Below are 16,104 nucleotides of genomic sequence, written 5' to 3'. Positions count from 1 at the left end.
TGAATAAAGTGCTTAAATGTTTATTATGAACACAAAATAAAGACATACATTCCAAATCAAAATGTAGATATTAGTTAATAAAAATCATCTTTTGAATTTATTGTTGACAACAAACAAAATAAAGAAATGAACAATAAAACAAATGTATTATTTTAGATTAAATATGCAGATCACAAGCCAAGACAATGTTAGTCATTGTCTTTAAATAACAAATCACATGTTGTATTTTAATGTTAAAGGTTCTATTAAAAGTGTTTAATCAGATATGTAATTAATAATTACTATTCACTAACAGCTAACAAGCTGGTCACTATCATTGAGGTTACTTGCAATTACTCCTGATCACATGGTTATCACTGAGTTACGCATCCATCCTCTCTCACTGCTGTGACTGTACTCACAACATCTGCCACTCCAACAGCAGCTTCAATGATAGCTTCAGCCGCTGCTGCAGCTATAGCTTCAGCAGTGGCTGCTGCAGCGGCCTCAGCTGCAGCTTCAGCAGCAGCTTCAGCAACGGCTGAAACTGCAGCAGCTCGGTCAACAGCTCGAATAAACGAGTTGTTTCTCTCTGCTGTCTCTCTATTTACTTCAGCCTGAGAAATCTCCCGACTAATGGCTCTTTGGGCTTCTCTGAACATATCATTTGTGTATCGCCTGCCTCCATTTCTCTGAACCATATTGTCAATCTTTCCCACCAGCTCATTAACTTGATTCCTGTTGTCGTTGTTGTTAAAAACATGAAAACCTCCTTTACATTTGCTGAGAAAATTATTGAAAGGTGGGTTGAAATACATAGCTCTTTCTACTGAGACTCCATCTTTCTCCATTTCATCTCCATGACTGAACAAGGCCATGGTATATTTAGCTGCTCCATCTCCAAACATCCTCTTGATCATTTTCACCATGTCTTTGTCTTCTCTCGAGAAACGTTTTGGCTCAATCACAATCAGGAACACATGAGGACCAGGAGCACACAACGAGACACATCTAGTCAGCTGTGTCTTCATCTCCTCAGCTGTCAGTTTGGTGTGAAACAGACCTGGAGTATCGATCACTGCCAATCTACGGCCATCAAGCAGGGGATGCATTTTCTTCTCGCACACCATTGTATTCTTCCCAACTTCAAAACCATTAGCATTCACAATGATGTTTCCCGCAGAGCTTTTGCCAGTTCCAGTTTTGCCAATGAGCAAAATGGTAACGTCTTCTGGATCTTCAACTGTAAGAAGAAAAGAAAAGAAAAAAAATCACAAATAATGCTTAAACTGAAAATTAAATGTTTATTTGAAATCACATTTGTTGAAGAATTGTTGACACTGTAACATGTCACACACACACACACACACACACACACACACGCACACACACACACGCGCGCGCACACACACACACACACATATATAGATAGATATATATATGGAGCTTTATGTCCTTTAATCTGGTTGTTATCTTTGTTTTTCTTGTTGCTTTTGTTTACCTTATTGAAACCTCTGTCATGCCTTGCATTTGTTTTCAGTAAAGTATCAATAGATTCTCCTGCTTTCACTTTCTATATGTCAGAATGGGTGGCGCCAAATGCAGCCTTTAAGATGTTTTAAATATTACATGTCACATGCATGTTTCAATATCAGACCCAAACCGTAGCAGAAAATCACTTTGAAGTAAATTTGATCAGAGGCAACTGGAAAAATACCGGGCTGCATTAGCGACAAATAAAAACTCTTTGACAATTTTTTTTACAGTTATGTTTGAAGATTAAAAAATACTAATAAATCAAATAGATTTGGTCTCACCTGTTTTCTGATCACATTTTTTCTTCTTAGCCTCTCCCACGTCCACCCGTGAACCTAAAAGGGACGAACAGACAGGAAAAGATACATGATGATCAAATTACCTTGATCTTTATTTCACAATTTTCCTTAATGAATACATTGTTTGTAATGATATTTAAAAAATGTTGAAAGACAAATCATGTGCTCTTCTTACCATCAAAACAGGATGGTAAGAATATATATATATTCAAACTGCTACATATTCATTTAGAAAAAAAAACATTACAAAAGTGATCGAAACCTTCTCATTGTTAGGAACCCTGGATGTTTGGTTTTGTTTGTTTATTTCTGTGGGTTTTTTGTTCCTTTTCAGGTAGATCAGTTATGTTTTTCTTTCGCTTTCTTCTGTCCTTTATTGGTCATTTTAGTTTCATTCTTACTTTGTTTGTTTTATTTAGATCTTGTTCCTGTTTTCTTCAGTTCTGCTTAGTGTTGCCAGTTTATTTATTCTGCTTCCTATATTTTTATATTTATTGATATGTTGATTTATTTTATCAGCATATCAACATTTTGCCTCCTTCTATCCAGTTATTTTAGCGTTGCTATTTTTTACATTTCGTTGTGCTTTCTTCATGCACAATGACACTAAAAGGAATTCTGATTCTGTTATGTTTATTCCAGGTTGTTGTTCTTTGTCACTCTAGTTTTATTATGTTTCTTTAACTAAATTATTCTGAAGTATTTTAGTCTCGCCCGGAACGCAGCTGGAGACTGCGGCACCTCCCGACCCCGTTAGGGAGAAGGGTACTAAGAAAATGGATGGATGGAGAAGTATTTTATTTTCTGCTCCCTAGCATCTTTCTCTCTCCCTCTTCTCATTTTGCCTCCTTTTCCCTCCACTCACCTCTGTTAGCTCATCAGCCCTTTTGTTCCACTTTCAAACTCCCTCATATTTAAGCAGTTTATTCTCAGTCACTCCTCGCCAGCTTGTCTTGTCAACTCGCTTCCTCATACTTCTCCTTAGCGGCTTCATTTCTCCTGTCTGGCTGTGTTTTGGATGATCTTATGTTTCTTTCTGGGTTCCTGCATTTTTGTAAGTCTTATCTGCATTGCTTTCGTTACATTTTCAACTCACTCCTACATCTCCTGCCTGCTGTATTTAAATCCTTAAGTACAAAAACATGACAAGCACTTAGTTTGGTTAAAAAACAAACGAAGTGGATCAGAAGTTTAAAATTTTAACTCACCTTTCGTTTTGGACATGTTCCTTACAACAAGTTAAAGTTGGTTGATGTAGAGCCGTCGCAGATGAACAAGTTCAATCTTGTCTCTGTTCCTATATAATAAACCGACCCGGGTCACCTCCCATGATGTTTTCCAGCCCAAGAAAAACTTTTATCTGAAACAGAAACCTAGTATACAAATAACTTTCTGTTTGTACATAGACACTTGTTGGTTTAACTCCCAGAAACCGGTTTCTATGTGCGATAGCAGTAGGTTTAGCACACAGAAACTCGTTGATCTATTGTAGATACAGATGAGTGTGTGTGTGTGTGTGGGTGTGTGTGTGTGTAGCCTTGGAGTCTATATGTAGACTACAAAGCCAACAACATGAAGTTTAGCTTTGAAAGTAAGTTGAGCTTTGAGCACTCTGGCTGTCTAATGCCTCTGTCTGTGTAAGAGAATAGTATTACTATTGTTTTAAAGTGCTGTGTAAATGTGACAGGCAGCCATAACAACAAACGCCTATTAAAAAAATAAATAATGCTAATCACACTTAAGCTGCTGTAAGCAGGTTTATTTGACCACATGTCTGGTAGAAAAACCAAACCCAGAAAGAAGAAGTTCTACCAAACAGGTCAAAAATATTGACAGTTTTTACTGCATTTTCTCTGAGGGATTTATTTTTTTATATATATTTCAACTTTTCAACACCACCTTTATGTTTTGTAGTTTGCTTTTGCTACTCCAGCTTCATGGCAAATGTAGACACTGATCAAAGCATCAGTAGTTCACCCGTAATTTTTTAAAAATAATGCTGACATTTAATTGTACTTAATTTTTTTTCATAAATATTCAACAAACTGAACGGATAATCCACATTGTGTTATTATCAAGTTGAATACATTTAACTTTTTCTCTGTGAAGACAAAGTTTTGAAATCAGGTAAAATTTCACCAGTTGAACAGAAGTTAGCATTACACTCTGAATGTTATCCGATCCTGTAAACACTCCCATCAGTGGGAGAATCATGTTCACTAAATCGAATGATAATGAAATATAATTTAATATGACATTCTCAGACAGGTAAAAAGAGATTATGAGTGTTCTCACTCTCTGTTATTTTGACGCTGTGCAGTGCAACCTCTGCTCTGCACACATTTCAGAAACATATCTGTAGCATTTGCAAAAAAATAGTTCAGACAAAAACAAGCAGCATAAGGTTTGATACTGGATGAGTCTCTGGTTTGCAAACAAATCTGGTGGTTCAGTGCCTCCTTATTTGAATGGGTGGGACCAGGTACAAAGAGAGCTGGACCAGTCTCACCCACAATGAAACTTTTTTCTTTGAACAGCTTTGACAAAAGAATCACACAAGAGACACAACAATTCTGTGATCATGCAAATATATTTTTATTGAAATGTTACAATGCTCTAGTACATCTGTCTTCATTGAAAGAAGTCCTCTTATTGGAACTAAACATCCCCAACATTTCTGCTATATGTCTGTGTGTTTGCAGACTTGAATCCCACAAATGATTAAAAGAAAAATCCTCTTAATATTTAAAGCTAAAAGATGGTACAAAATAACATATACAGTTAAAAAAAATGCAAAAGGAGAAATCAAGGCGGCACAGTGTTACTTGCGAGTCCCCGCCTCTTAGTAGTTCGTTCGAGTCTCCACCTCTTAGTGCTCCCTCCCAGTCTCCGCCTCTGAGTGCACCTTCTGAGTCCCCGCTCCCTAGTGTTCCTTCTGAGTTGCTGTCTCCTGGTGGCCCTGGAGCTCCATCGTCGCCTCCGAGTGTCCGGTCCCCCCGCGGACGTCACCCGCTGGACACCTGTCACGGCGTCCAGTTCCTGCTCCATCAACGTCCGCCGGAGCTCAAACAACGGTCTGCCTCCAGTGCCTCTGCCCATCCTTGTTGGGCAGTCTTTGCTTTGTTGTCTGGACTCTTTAACCTCCTTCTGGCGCCCCGACCTCCACCCTGGTTGGGTTGATTTTTGAACTCTGGCCCCCTCTCCGGCACCCCTCCGCCCGCCCTTACTGTGTTTTGTTTTCTCTTTAACATTTTTGGGCATCTGGTAACCCCTCTGCCCTACCAGGGCGGGGGAGGTGGGGGGAGGTGGTTACCGTCAGGATTTGCGTTTTCTGTTTCTCCATGTTGTCCTGTCTCCCCTTGATTTTTCCCAGGTGTCTCGTTCCGTGATTACCTTCTGTGTATTTAACCCCACGAGTGTTTCTTGTTCCTTGTCGGGTCCTTGTTCATTCAGTTGTCAGTCATTTGTTGTCGTCTCGTCTTGTGCTATCTATTCTGTCCATTCGTTTTGCAAGTTGCTACCAGTGTTGAGCCTCAGTTTCAGCTCTGCTGTGCTGCCTTGTCGTTGGACTGTTTATTGTTGGACATTTCATAATTAAATTGTTTTTAATAATAAAACCGAATGTCAACTTTTAAAATATACTTAAAATGTTTAGGATCCCTTCAGAGGATATTTGTAAAAACACAAATTTGATTCATTTCATGTTAATGTTAATTTCCTGTCAATGAAAAACAGTTCTTTCTTCAGGAATTCTGAAACTAAAATAAAAATTGAATGTTTTTTAACTATTCAAAAAACAAATTTTAACATACAGAAAAATTATTTTCTAATCAAAGAGGTGGAAAGTTTGTTGAATTATTCAAGTTCAGATGTGCTAGAAAACAAAAGCTAAGCTGCCCAAAAATCATAAATAATTTAAGAGAATAACTCATCTGAAATTTCTTTTCAATAATACAAAATGAGAATATTCAAGACCCACTTACTTTAGGAATTGTTAGAAATATATAGTAACAAGTCCAAGTCAAATTGCAGATATACTGAAACAGTAATATTTTTCAATATTTTCAAAGCAAAATTACGAATTTACTTAATTTGTGGTTACATTTAGAGACTAAATTAAATAAAATCAAGACATAGAAACAAATTGTTGGTAATTAGGTTTTGCATTTGTCATACGAATGTTAAACGTTTAGAGATAAACGCTATCAAAATTCAGGCAAAAAAAAAAATAAATTAATTGCGAAAATCTGGAATAAGAATTGAATCTTTACCACCATAAAGAAATTATCAAATATGTAAATTGCATAAAATAAATGAACACATAAAATGATAGTTATTGAAATATTTTAGAAACATCAATTGAGATTATGTTTTATATAAACTCACCTTTTCCTCTGGACGTGTTGGAGGTGGAAGCAGGTTAATGTAGAGCTGGTGTTGATGCGTTGCTGACGAATATTTTGACTCCTGTCTCTGTTCTTATATCATAACCTGACCCTAATTTCCTCCCATGATTTGTACAACATATGAAGAAAACTTTTGTCTGGAGATCTGACATCAAATACGGGATGTTTTAACCCACAGAAACCTGCTGGTGCCTGTCTACACACTGTTCAAGGACATATTTCATAATAAGGATTCAAATAAAAGGTTAATTAAAATAATTTGAGGAGGCAGATGTTGGTTTAAATGACCAGAAGTTGGTTAGTCAAAGTCAACAACACTTTTGTATCATTCAGAAGACAAGAACTCCATATCTCTACTAAAGAACCTTATTTAACCACTGAAATCAATAAAAAGTAGTTTCAGTGATGCGGGTTCTATATCAGTTCACTGGCGAATATTTTCCTGCTCTGATCACTGAAGCTGCTTCTGTCCGGTGGAGAACCTGGAGATAAATCGGTGCTAGAGCTCAATCAGGTGGTTCTTTCAGAAAATAAAAGAAAAAGAAATCTGATACTCAGGGCCGTGCAGAGACTAGTAAAGGGGCAGGTGCTCAAAAAAAAAAAAAAGGGCACATCAAATCACATTTCAGGACAGAATATTAACAAAGTCACACAGCTCTCAGAGTTTAATTAACAATGATAGATTACAAAATTGTGAGACATACAATCAAAGAACATCTGCTTGGGTTGCTGTACTTGCAGTGGAGATGAAGACGGTCCATTCAGAAAAACAGAGCTGCATCAAACTTTAACGTGGAACTGCAGGAAAAAAACAAAAGCAAAAATTTAATTAATGCATGTCACTATGAGAAAAGACTACTCTAATTGTGTTTTAGTGTATTTTGTAAGTACCTATGTACATTTTCTTCAATCTTTCCTCTTCTTTTTTTCTTGTCAGTTTCTCTTTTCTTTTTTTCCTCATTGTCTCATCTTCTCTGTGTTGAGTGAAGTCTTATTTATTTCATTAACTGCCTTTTAACTGTTTAAAAACAAATTTCAAACTTTTAAGCATTTTTTGCTGTTTTTGTTCTCTTTTGTTCATAGCAACAGTTTTCTGTTGGTCATGTCTTGAAGAATGTTAATAACCTCACTGTGAATGATTGGTACAGTTGACCCAGTTTGTCAACAGTCTACTGCCTTTCTTTTTTGTTTCTGACGTCTCTCTTTACGTGGCGTCTTTAAACTGAAAAAAGCAAAACAAAGAATTATGATCAGAACACTATAATAAACCACACTACCAATTCTTTACCCTTGTGTTTAAACCAATATGTTTTTCAGTCCACAGCATAACAATATTAATTTCAGAGAAAATGAGACCTCTCCTATGGAGTTCAATTTGTTTCACAATTATTCAATTAAAATACTAACCTCGATTAAATAATATAAAATTGTGATCAAGACATTTTGAATTTTAACATTTTCTTCAACAAAAAAATGTTTAACTTAATTTTTTTTAAAAACTGAAATCACAATTTTTTATCTCATGACTTAAAAAATTATTTGCAAAACAAACAAACTTATTTGCGCATGTCAGAAATCTTTGCTTGCTATTCAAAGTTTTGCTTGCGATTCTCACATGACGTCTGGGGAGAGCCTAAAATCAAAACCAAAGATTTTTGATGTGTGCAAATAAAAGTTTGTTTGCCCCTTCATTAATGACATGCTTTATCGGACAGAAACAGTTTGATTATTACATACATTATATTTATCATGGTAGTTCAGGATGAGTTATTTTTAATTCTAAATGAATATCCTCGTTGGACTTTTATTTAAATTCTCCTTCAAGATACATTTACCTAACGCTAGAATAAATGCAATATACATCATTCACCAAAGAAAATTAGAAAATCGGACATATATCCATTATGGAGATGATAGGTTTTGGACGGGCGATGTGCCCCTATTGCATAAGTAATACTGTCATTAACAATACAGGGAAGCTATTTATCTCACCTTGCTTTGCTAGCAAAGTCATTAGCTAGCAGCTAGCTCATAGCACAACAACAGCCTAATGTCTGATGATAAAAATACTGGATCGATAGATAAGAACAGCTTTTCCTCACCTGTCTGTCTCCTCCCGCTCAGTAGATATTCAGAGAAAGGCGGACTTAGAGACTTATATTCTCTAAGACACCTGTCTTGTTATATTTCATTTCTGCTTAAACCGCGACTCCGTGCTGAAGGAGAAACGATACAACATTTAACGTTTTCCGTTATCTGACAAGTAGCAAGCCGACTCCAGTGTTTTCACCAAAAATAATTTTTTTTCAGTTCACCAAAAGCTGTTTTGTAATCTGGAACGTCGCTAGCTTGAGCTCCGCAGTTAGCCGCCTTATCTCACCGCGCGAGAGGCAAGTGCATCGTGCGTCATGGGCAAAAGGTCAAAGGTAACAATGTGACCGGAGGGCTTATTGTGTTGTTTTTCTTGCAAAGTAATCATAATAATAATAGTAATAATAGTAATATAGTAATAATTGTAGTACAGGTGTAAGAAAAAAACAAAAAACAAAAGGGCACTTGGGGCCATGGAGCAAAAGGGGCAGGTGCTCAAGCCCCCAAAGCACCCCCCTCTGCACGCGCCTGACAATGGACAAATGTACCTATTAGCTTCCTTTTGAGTAAAGAAAAAAACAATCAAATTATAAATTTTAAACACTTTAGTTCTTTAACAACTTCCATAAAAGCACTAAAATTCACATTTATGGTAACATAATCAGCATTTTGCTTTACATTTCATAAATGTGAAGATTTCCACTCTTCAAAATAAGTCATGCTTTGAATTTAATCACAGACAAAATCCTGATTATGATTGGTTACCTATATACAGTCAGATGTTAAGCACAATTTATACAATTATTATACACAGAATTTAACTTGATTGAACATAATTACAAAAAGGTAACGTGAAAAATAAATTCAAAGCATGATTCATTTTGAAGAGCGGAAGTCTTATTTTGAAGACAACTTTCACATAGTAAAAAACTGCTCACAAAACTGAACTGCAGCAATATAAATGTCACATTCAGAAGACGGTGATGTTTTGGGTTTACTGCATTTCTTTAGGCTGCCATTTGTTCATCAGTCAGTTGCAAATTAGAGTTTGGTACTGTGATGTTTGACTCGTGAAGAGGAAACCCGCTGTCCTTTCATACAATTTCTGGAATTTGTACACCCTGGAAAACACAAAGATTTGCCAATTAATACAACAAAAATGACAAATTTTAGCATAGCTCAAACATTCTTTGTCACCAAAAATATATTGTGGAGATACAAAAAGTGGGAATTTTAATTGCACCCGAGTCTTCTATAGACTAATATTGACGACTCAGGTACAATTAATAAAATTCTGTCGAAATTTTATGTAAATACAATATTGCATATAATAAAACAAAAACTTTTATCACCTCCTCTGTAAATTTCAAAAATATTTCTCCTTATACAGGGACATTTTTTGTGTGTAGCATATTTAATATACAAAACATTTTAAAGTGCTTTACATGACAAAACAGACGCAATTATTAAATTATGATATTTAATCTAAAATTAGTTAGCTGACATACTTAGAAGCATGTTTTCTTCAAAATGAGTTAAAATGAACTGAGAAAATAAAGGGGATTGTTTATAGTGTTACTAGGTAACAGGACAACGTTTTCTAGCAATTAATATTCTATATCAATACTCGTCAGATAAGAAAAGCAGTATTTTGGATGATGTTATAATGACAATAAATTTGTTGCTTCATTCATAAGTGAATTCTTCCGTACTTTACGAAAAGGATGGCAATCTTACTGTGCTCTTCTCCCGTTAAAATTGTAGAAATTATATCAAACACAAGTAAATCTACAGTTTGGTAGGTAACTAGTATTTTTTATAATGTCGTAATGACAATAAATTCATTAATTCATTCATAAATGAAGTCACATTAACAGTATAGTAGCTGAACAGAATGGGGTTGTGGGTATAGTTAATGTCGGAAGTGTTCACAGCCCCTCCTTGAAGCACACAAGGCAGCCATATTAACTTATTACATTAGTTAATATGTAATAATTAATGTTGCTTTCATTCATCCTCATTGACACTGTTCAGCCTGGGATGCGCGTCTTCTATCTGAAGCCTGTATCTTTGCTAGGCCATGGTGGAGAGCGGTAGCATCTCCTGAAAAATTTGGACTTTACTAAGACCGCCTGTCTCAGTCTCACCCAAGACAAGATACAAACAACCACCCATCAGTTCTCTTTAAAGACCCAAGTTTATTTCTTTTTTAAATAAAACGGGGGAAGTTGGGTGAGGGACAGCGGGGAGGGGCTGGAGGTTAGCAGGGGCTGGATGCTAGGAGGTAGCAAGACGTTATATGCCTGCGCTACATGCTGTAAGATTAACAACGGACCAAACCAAACCCGTGTTTTAAATCGAGCTTTAAGATAATGTATCAAACCTTAGGCGCAAAATGAAATGTACTACAGAAATATGAAAGCATTAAACTCACCTTTGGGTTAGCGTTCGCCTCCATAGTCGCCAGCCTCCGTGATGCTGGTATTTCTTCTATATGACGTGGCGTCTTGTGATTGGCTGGGTGTTGGAATCTGACGTCCATTGCGCATGTCTGTGACCTGAAGTAACCTTGCCATTTTTAACAGCGAATTTTTAGACGTTGAATTTGAGAGCGAATTTTTAGACGCTGAATTTTTAACAGCGAATTTTTAGACGTTGGATTTTTAACAGCGAATTTTTAGACGTTGAATTTTTAACAGCGAATTTTTAGACGTTGAATTTTTTACAGCGAATTTTTAGACGTTGAATTTTTTACAGCGAATTTTTAGACATTGAATTTTTTTACAGCAAATTTTTAGACGTTGAATTTTTAACAGCGAATTTTTAGACGTTGAATTTTTTTACAGCGAATTTTTAGACATTGAATTTTTTTTACAGCAAATTTTTAGACGTTGAATTTTTAACAGCGAATTTTTTATCACTGAATTTTTTTACGTTGAAAATTCAGAGGCATTTTTTATTCAAATCCTGATGGCACATATTTACTTCCATAAAACTACCTTCATTTCACTGAACCATTCATAGGGTTTTCTGCAGCAATCCACTGCCTGGATCAGGATCCTCAACTCTGTTTCGAAAACATATTTATCTTTATGTCTGGAAGATGGAGTACTGACTGATGATACGGTTTAGAGGTTTGTGTCTTTCTACATTGTCTTCTATTTTATTGTTTGCTTCTCTCAGCTCATCTCCATAGGAGATAAGTACAAATAGGTTCTACAGATCAGTTAGCACACAATTTAATATCATTTCATAAACTTAGAATAAAGCGATAAATACCTAAAACTGACCAGATTGTTATCTTGTTTACTGGACATTTCTGATCAGTTAACCTATTTTCTGTCAGATTTAACTCTGAACTCTAGCTAAGTTATTCCAAAATGCAATTTCTTCCTTCAGGTCATTCTTTTGTTGATTTGAACATGTACTATTGATCAAACATTTCCAGTGTTGGATCTTAAGAAAGTTCTAAGTAGAGTTTCCAAATAGCAAAAAGAAGAAATGGAAGTGAAACCGAAACACTGAACCACAGTGGGAGTTTCCTCCCGCTGTTTTATAGATCAGATAGACTCTCATTCATTAATGAAGTCTTTGCTTCTAATCAATTCAGTTGAAGAAATACATCTTGATTTCTAAATTTGTCACTGCAATGAAGAAGATACATGTGCTCTCATATGACTACATGTGTATTCCTGATTCAGCTTGTTGGTGTAGTAACTTCCTCCATTTTGCTGAACCATTCTGTTGATCTTCTGCAGAAGTCTTTGAGCAGGATGCTTGACTTCATTTCCAAATATATGATATTTATCTTCAAATTTCTCCAAGACGGAGCACTGACTGATGATGAGGTTTTTGTTTTGCCAATAGATCTTCTATCTTAATGTTTGCCTTTCTCAGTTCATCTCCATGGTTAAACAGCACCATGGTGTATCTGGCTGCTTCTTCTCCAAATGTTTTCTTTATTATTTCCACAGTTTCTTTCTTCTGGTGGGTTAGGGTTAGGTCGGTTGAAGAACAATCAGGAACACATGATCGACCGGCTGTATTTGAGCGCGGGCTTTGGGTCAACAAACGGCCGCGGAGGAGCTCAGCTCTCTTGGTGGTTCTCTGAGTTCTCCGGTGTCCGCTCTGGTTCTTCTGAGTTAGCTCACTGCTAGTTGAACGGCTAATCCAAACTACCGGAATGCAAAGCAAGCTATGCAAGACTTTTTGTTTTATTGTTGTGCTCTTGAAATTTTTATTTATAACTGACATCAAAATAAACAATAAGACAAAAATTATGCAGATATTTATGGACACATTTGTACCAATCTGCCATAGCATTTTATTGTAAATTATATGTTTGTTCTCCTGTTCTTTTTTTAATTTTTTTTTAACAATCTTTGTGATGTTTTGTAAAAATAGCATATAAAATAATAAATTAAATGAACAAATGAATAAAACTGGCTGGGTCATGGAAAAAACATCTAAAACAAAAAGTTTTCAGGGATTATGACAATATTAACATTCTATTTCACAATATTCTAGTGTGAAATGTTGGCTTTTATGCTTGTACTTCATAAAAACTGAATACAAAAACCCATCTCACAGAACTGAATGAAGTGTTTAAATATTTATTGTGAACACAAGGTAAAAAAACAAAACATGCAGTGTAGTCCAAATCACTTTGTAGTTATTAGTAAATGAAAACATATTTTGAATTCAAACTGAAATAAATAAATAAATAACTAATAAAACAAATTTATTCCTTAAATTAAAATATGCAGATCAAAAACATGCAGTTGTTAATCATTGTCTTCAAATAACAAATCACGTTCAAATGTCACACTAAAAAAATTTTGTTTATGATTAATGACTATTCACTAGCACATCTCATTATTGTCAGATGATTAAACTGAGTTGGTCGCCATCATTGTGGTTATTTGCAGCATTTTTAGTCAGATGATGACGCACCAGTTATCTCTCACTGACCTGCCTCTCTTCACTGCATCTCCCACTTCAGCTGCAGCCTCAGCAACAGCAGCTTGGTCAACAGCTCGAATAAACGAGTTGTTTCTCTCTGCTGGACCCCTATGTCCTCCAACCTCCTCTCTAATGGCTCGTTGAGCTTCTCTGAACATATCATTTGTGTAACAGCTGCCTCCATTTCTCTGAACCATGCTGTCAATCTTCTCCACCAGCTCAATAACTTGAGTTCTGTTCCCAATTTCATTGTCAAAAATATGATAACCTCCCCGACATTCGCTGAGAAAATCATTTAAAGCTTGGTTAAGATGCAAAATACGTTGTCTGTTTGGATCTACAGGCATTTGATCTCCATGAGTGAACAACACCATGGCATATCTAGGTGCTCTTTCTCCAAAAATCTTCCTGATGATTTCGACCATGTCTTCTTCTTTTTCTGAGAAACTTGTTGGGTCTATCACAAACAGGAACACATGAGGACCAGGAGCACACAATGAGAGACATCTAACCAACTGTCTCTTCATCTCCTGAGGGGTCAATATGGTGTGAAATAGACCAGGAGTATCAATCACTGCCAATCTACGGCCATCAGGCAAGTTATGAAATCCCTTCTCACACACCAATGTATTCTCCCCAACTGCAAAATGATTAGAGTTTATAATGATGTTTCCTGCAGAGCTCTTGCCAGTTCCAGTTTTACCAATGAGCAAAATGATAATGTCACATTCTTCTGGATCTGTACCTGGAAGAAATAAATCACAAGTAATGTTTGAATATGGAAATTAAATGTTAAGGGAAAGAAAAGTATGTTTTGTAAAATCATATATGTAGCATCTACCGCTGAAACCAGATATTCAACCCAAGACAAACTGTTTACCGACAAAATGTATGCAAACTTTTTAATTCAAGAAAAGTTACCAAAAAATTCTAAGAAATGTTCTAGCCAAATTATCTGGCATTTAGCAAATAGAAATAGTTTTGGTAATTCTAACCAAGCAAAGGTAAGAAAAGCTTAGTCTAATACGTGCATAAGATACGTGCAGTTGTTGATCATTGTCACCAAAAAACAAATCATATATAAATAAATACATCATATATAAGTGTATTTATACATATGAACCATAGGTGAACATTTCTTTGTTTAGACAAAATTTTATCAAACATATCAGAAAATAAATCAAATAGTTTTGATCTGACCTGTATTCTGATCACATTTCTTTTTCTTCTGAGTTTCTCCCGTCTCCTGTGATCCTGACCCAGAAGAAGCTCGTAGAAAAAAAAAACGATGGGATCAAATTACCATCATCTTTATTTTACCACTGTTCCTAATACATTGTTTGCAATGATATTAAAAATTAGCCATGATTGGAGTTGAATTGTTTCCTCTTCATTCTTACCATCAGAAGAAGATCAAATATTCAATTTTTTATAAATTTAGATTGAAAACTGTTTTGATATTTTCTAAGTTTTCACATGTTTTTTAATCCAAACTGGATTAGGAAGGAGTTTTTAAAAATTTTATGAACTCACCTTTTCTTTTGAACATCTTCCTTGCAGCAGGTGGAGGTGAGTCGATGTAGAGCGGCTGTTGATGCGTTGCTGATGAATATTTTGACTCCCGTCTCTGTTCTTATATAATAACCTCACCCTGATCTCCTCCCATGATGTGTACAACATATGGAGAAAACTTTTGTCTGGAGATCTGTCTTCAAATATGGGATGTTTTAACCCAGCAGTGTGCAAACTGCTGGTCCCAGTTTGCACATTTTATATGCACATCTCATTATAGAAATTTAAATAAAAGGTTTTGGTTTATTATATTTGATTATAAACAAATAAAGTCAAAGTCCACAACACTCTTCTCTCATTTTAGAAGACAAGAACTCTTTTTCTACTAAAAAACCTTATTCAACCACTGAATAAATATAAAAATAAATAATTAAAAACATTTTTTTACCCTGATTACTGAAGTTGCTTCCAAGAACCTGGAGATAAAACAGTTCCTAAGCTCAATCAGGTGGTTCTTTCAGCATATTAGAGGAAAAAATGTCCTACTGCTCTATATGTGTTGATAATTCTCTAAAGAGACATTGCACAACTTGTTTAGTACGACGTATTTTCGTATGAAGTATTATTATTTTGTGTTTTTTTTCAGAGCAATTTCTTTTTAATTTTAGGTTATTCACTCTGTACTTTCTGGAGAAGAATAAATGAAAACCAGCCTTTGTGCATTTATATTTGTGTTGTTCAAGTTGTACAATAACACACAGTGTTCCTATTCAGCAGCTGAAATAAACACAACAAAACTAGCAGGCTGTGTTTTTTGAAAATCACATCAGATTGAAAGGTATTTATGTGAAGAAAAATAATGAAAGAAATCACATGGGTGCAGTTCTCTGGTCAGATCCACTGTTGATGATACAAATGTTTTTAATCTGATAACTAAAACATGCAGATGGATTAAAGTCTGAACTGATAACACGAGAGGATGAAACGTATAGAGGAGATTACAGATAATCTGACTGACTGCCTGCTTCCTGAGGAACAAACAGAAAAGATATGATCACATCTCAAATGTTTCCATGTTTCCATACTTTCTTTTTGTGATCCAAATGGACCTAAACTCATTTAAATCCACATATGCATGTTGGTTGTTGGTTTTAGTCTTTTTTCTTACTACACAAAGTTTTGAAATGTGCTATATGAAGCTGAAACAAATAAATGTGGTAATTGTGGTGAATCAATTATTGAAATAACGATCGGGTAATTTAGTAGTCAATTAATTGCTACAAACTCTAAAAAGGCTATTTACTAAAATAACATATTCA

At 35.4% G+C, this 16,104-nt stretch overlaps 2 protein-coding genes and 1 long non-coding RNA gene across 3 annotated transcripts; all 3 read right to left on the bottom strand.

Moving 5' to 3' along the window:
• Window positions 1–173: 173 nt before the first annotated feature.
• LOC129362804 (GTPase IMAP family member 9-like) lies at window positions 174–3,137 on the bottom strand. The gene is made up of 3 exons (XM_055034587.1): window positions 3,023–3,137; window positions 1,797–1,850; window positions 174–1,222 (listed from the first exon to the last, which is right to left on the bottom strand). Exons 1-3 carry the CDS (start codon window positions 3,036–3,038, stop codon window positions 354–356), a joined length of 939 nt encoding a protein of 312 aa, XP_054890562.1. The 5' UTR covers window positions 3,039–3,137; the 3' UTR covers window positions 174–353.
• A 3,730-nt stretch (window positions 3,138–6,867) lies between these two features.
• On the bottom strand, window positions 6,868–8,645 carry LOC129362753 (uncharacterized). The gene is made up of 3 exons (XR_008606267.1): window positions 8,323–8,645; window positions 7,112–7,442; window positions 6,868–7,018 (listed from the first exon to the last, which is right to left on the bottom strand). It is a non-coding gene; the product is annotated as an uncharacterized LOC129362753 (long non-coding RNA).
• Window positions 8,646–13,064: 4,419 nt separating this feature from the next.
• On the bottom strand, window positions 13,065–14,872 carry LOC129362673 (GTPase IMAP family member 4-like). Its single transcript, XM_055034400.1, has 3 exons — window positions 14,807–14,872; window positions 14,474–14,542; window positions 13,065–14,018 (listed from the first exon to the last, which is right to left on the bottom strand). The coding sequence occupies exons 1-3, from the start codon at window positions 14,820–14,822 to the stop codon at window positions 13,249–13,251; spliced, it is 855 nt and encodes a 284-aa protein (XP_054890375.1). The 5' UTR covers window positions 14,823–14,872; the 3' UTR covers window positions 13,065–13,248.
• Window positions 14,873–16,104: the final 1,232 nt, after the last annotated feature.

The sequence above is a fragment of the Poeciliopsis prolifica genome, unplaced genomic scaffold (genome assembly GCF_027474105.1).
Source record: "Poeciliopsis prolifica strain line A6 unplaced genomic scaffold, Auburn_PproV2 SCAFFOLD001, whole genome shotgun sequence".
Classification (NCBI taxonomy): Eukaryota; Metazoa; Chordata; class Actinopteri; order Cyprinodontiformes; family Poeciliidae; genus Poeciliopsis; species Poeciliopsis prolifica.
The sequence above is the reverse complement of the archived record's forward strand: the minus strand, read 5'-3'. Positions and strand labels throughout refer to the sequence as shown.

Bases quoted from the DNA above. Each gene is read 5' to 3' on its own strand.
- LOC129362804 (XM_055034587.1), bottom strand. The intron at 1,223-1,796 runs GTGAGACCAAAT...TTCTTCTTACAG, and splicing joins AAAATGTGATCAGAAAACAG to TTGAAGATCCAGAAGACGTT.
- LOC129362673 (XM_055034400.1), bottom strand. The intron at 14,019-14,473 runs GTCAGATCAAAA...TATTTCTTCCAG, and splicing joins GAAATGTGATCAGAATACAG to GTACAGATCCAGAAGAATGT.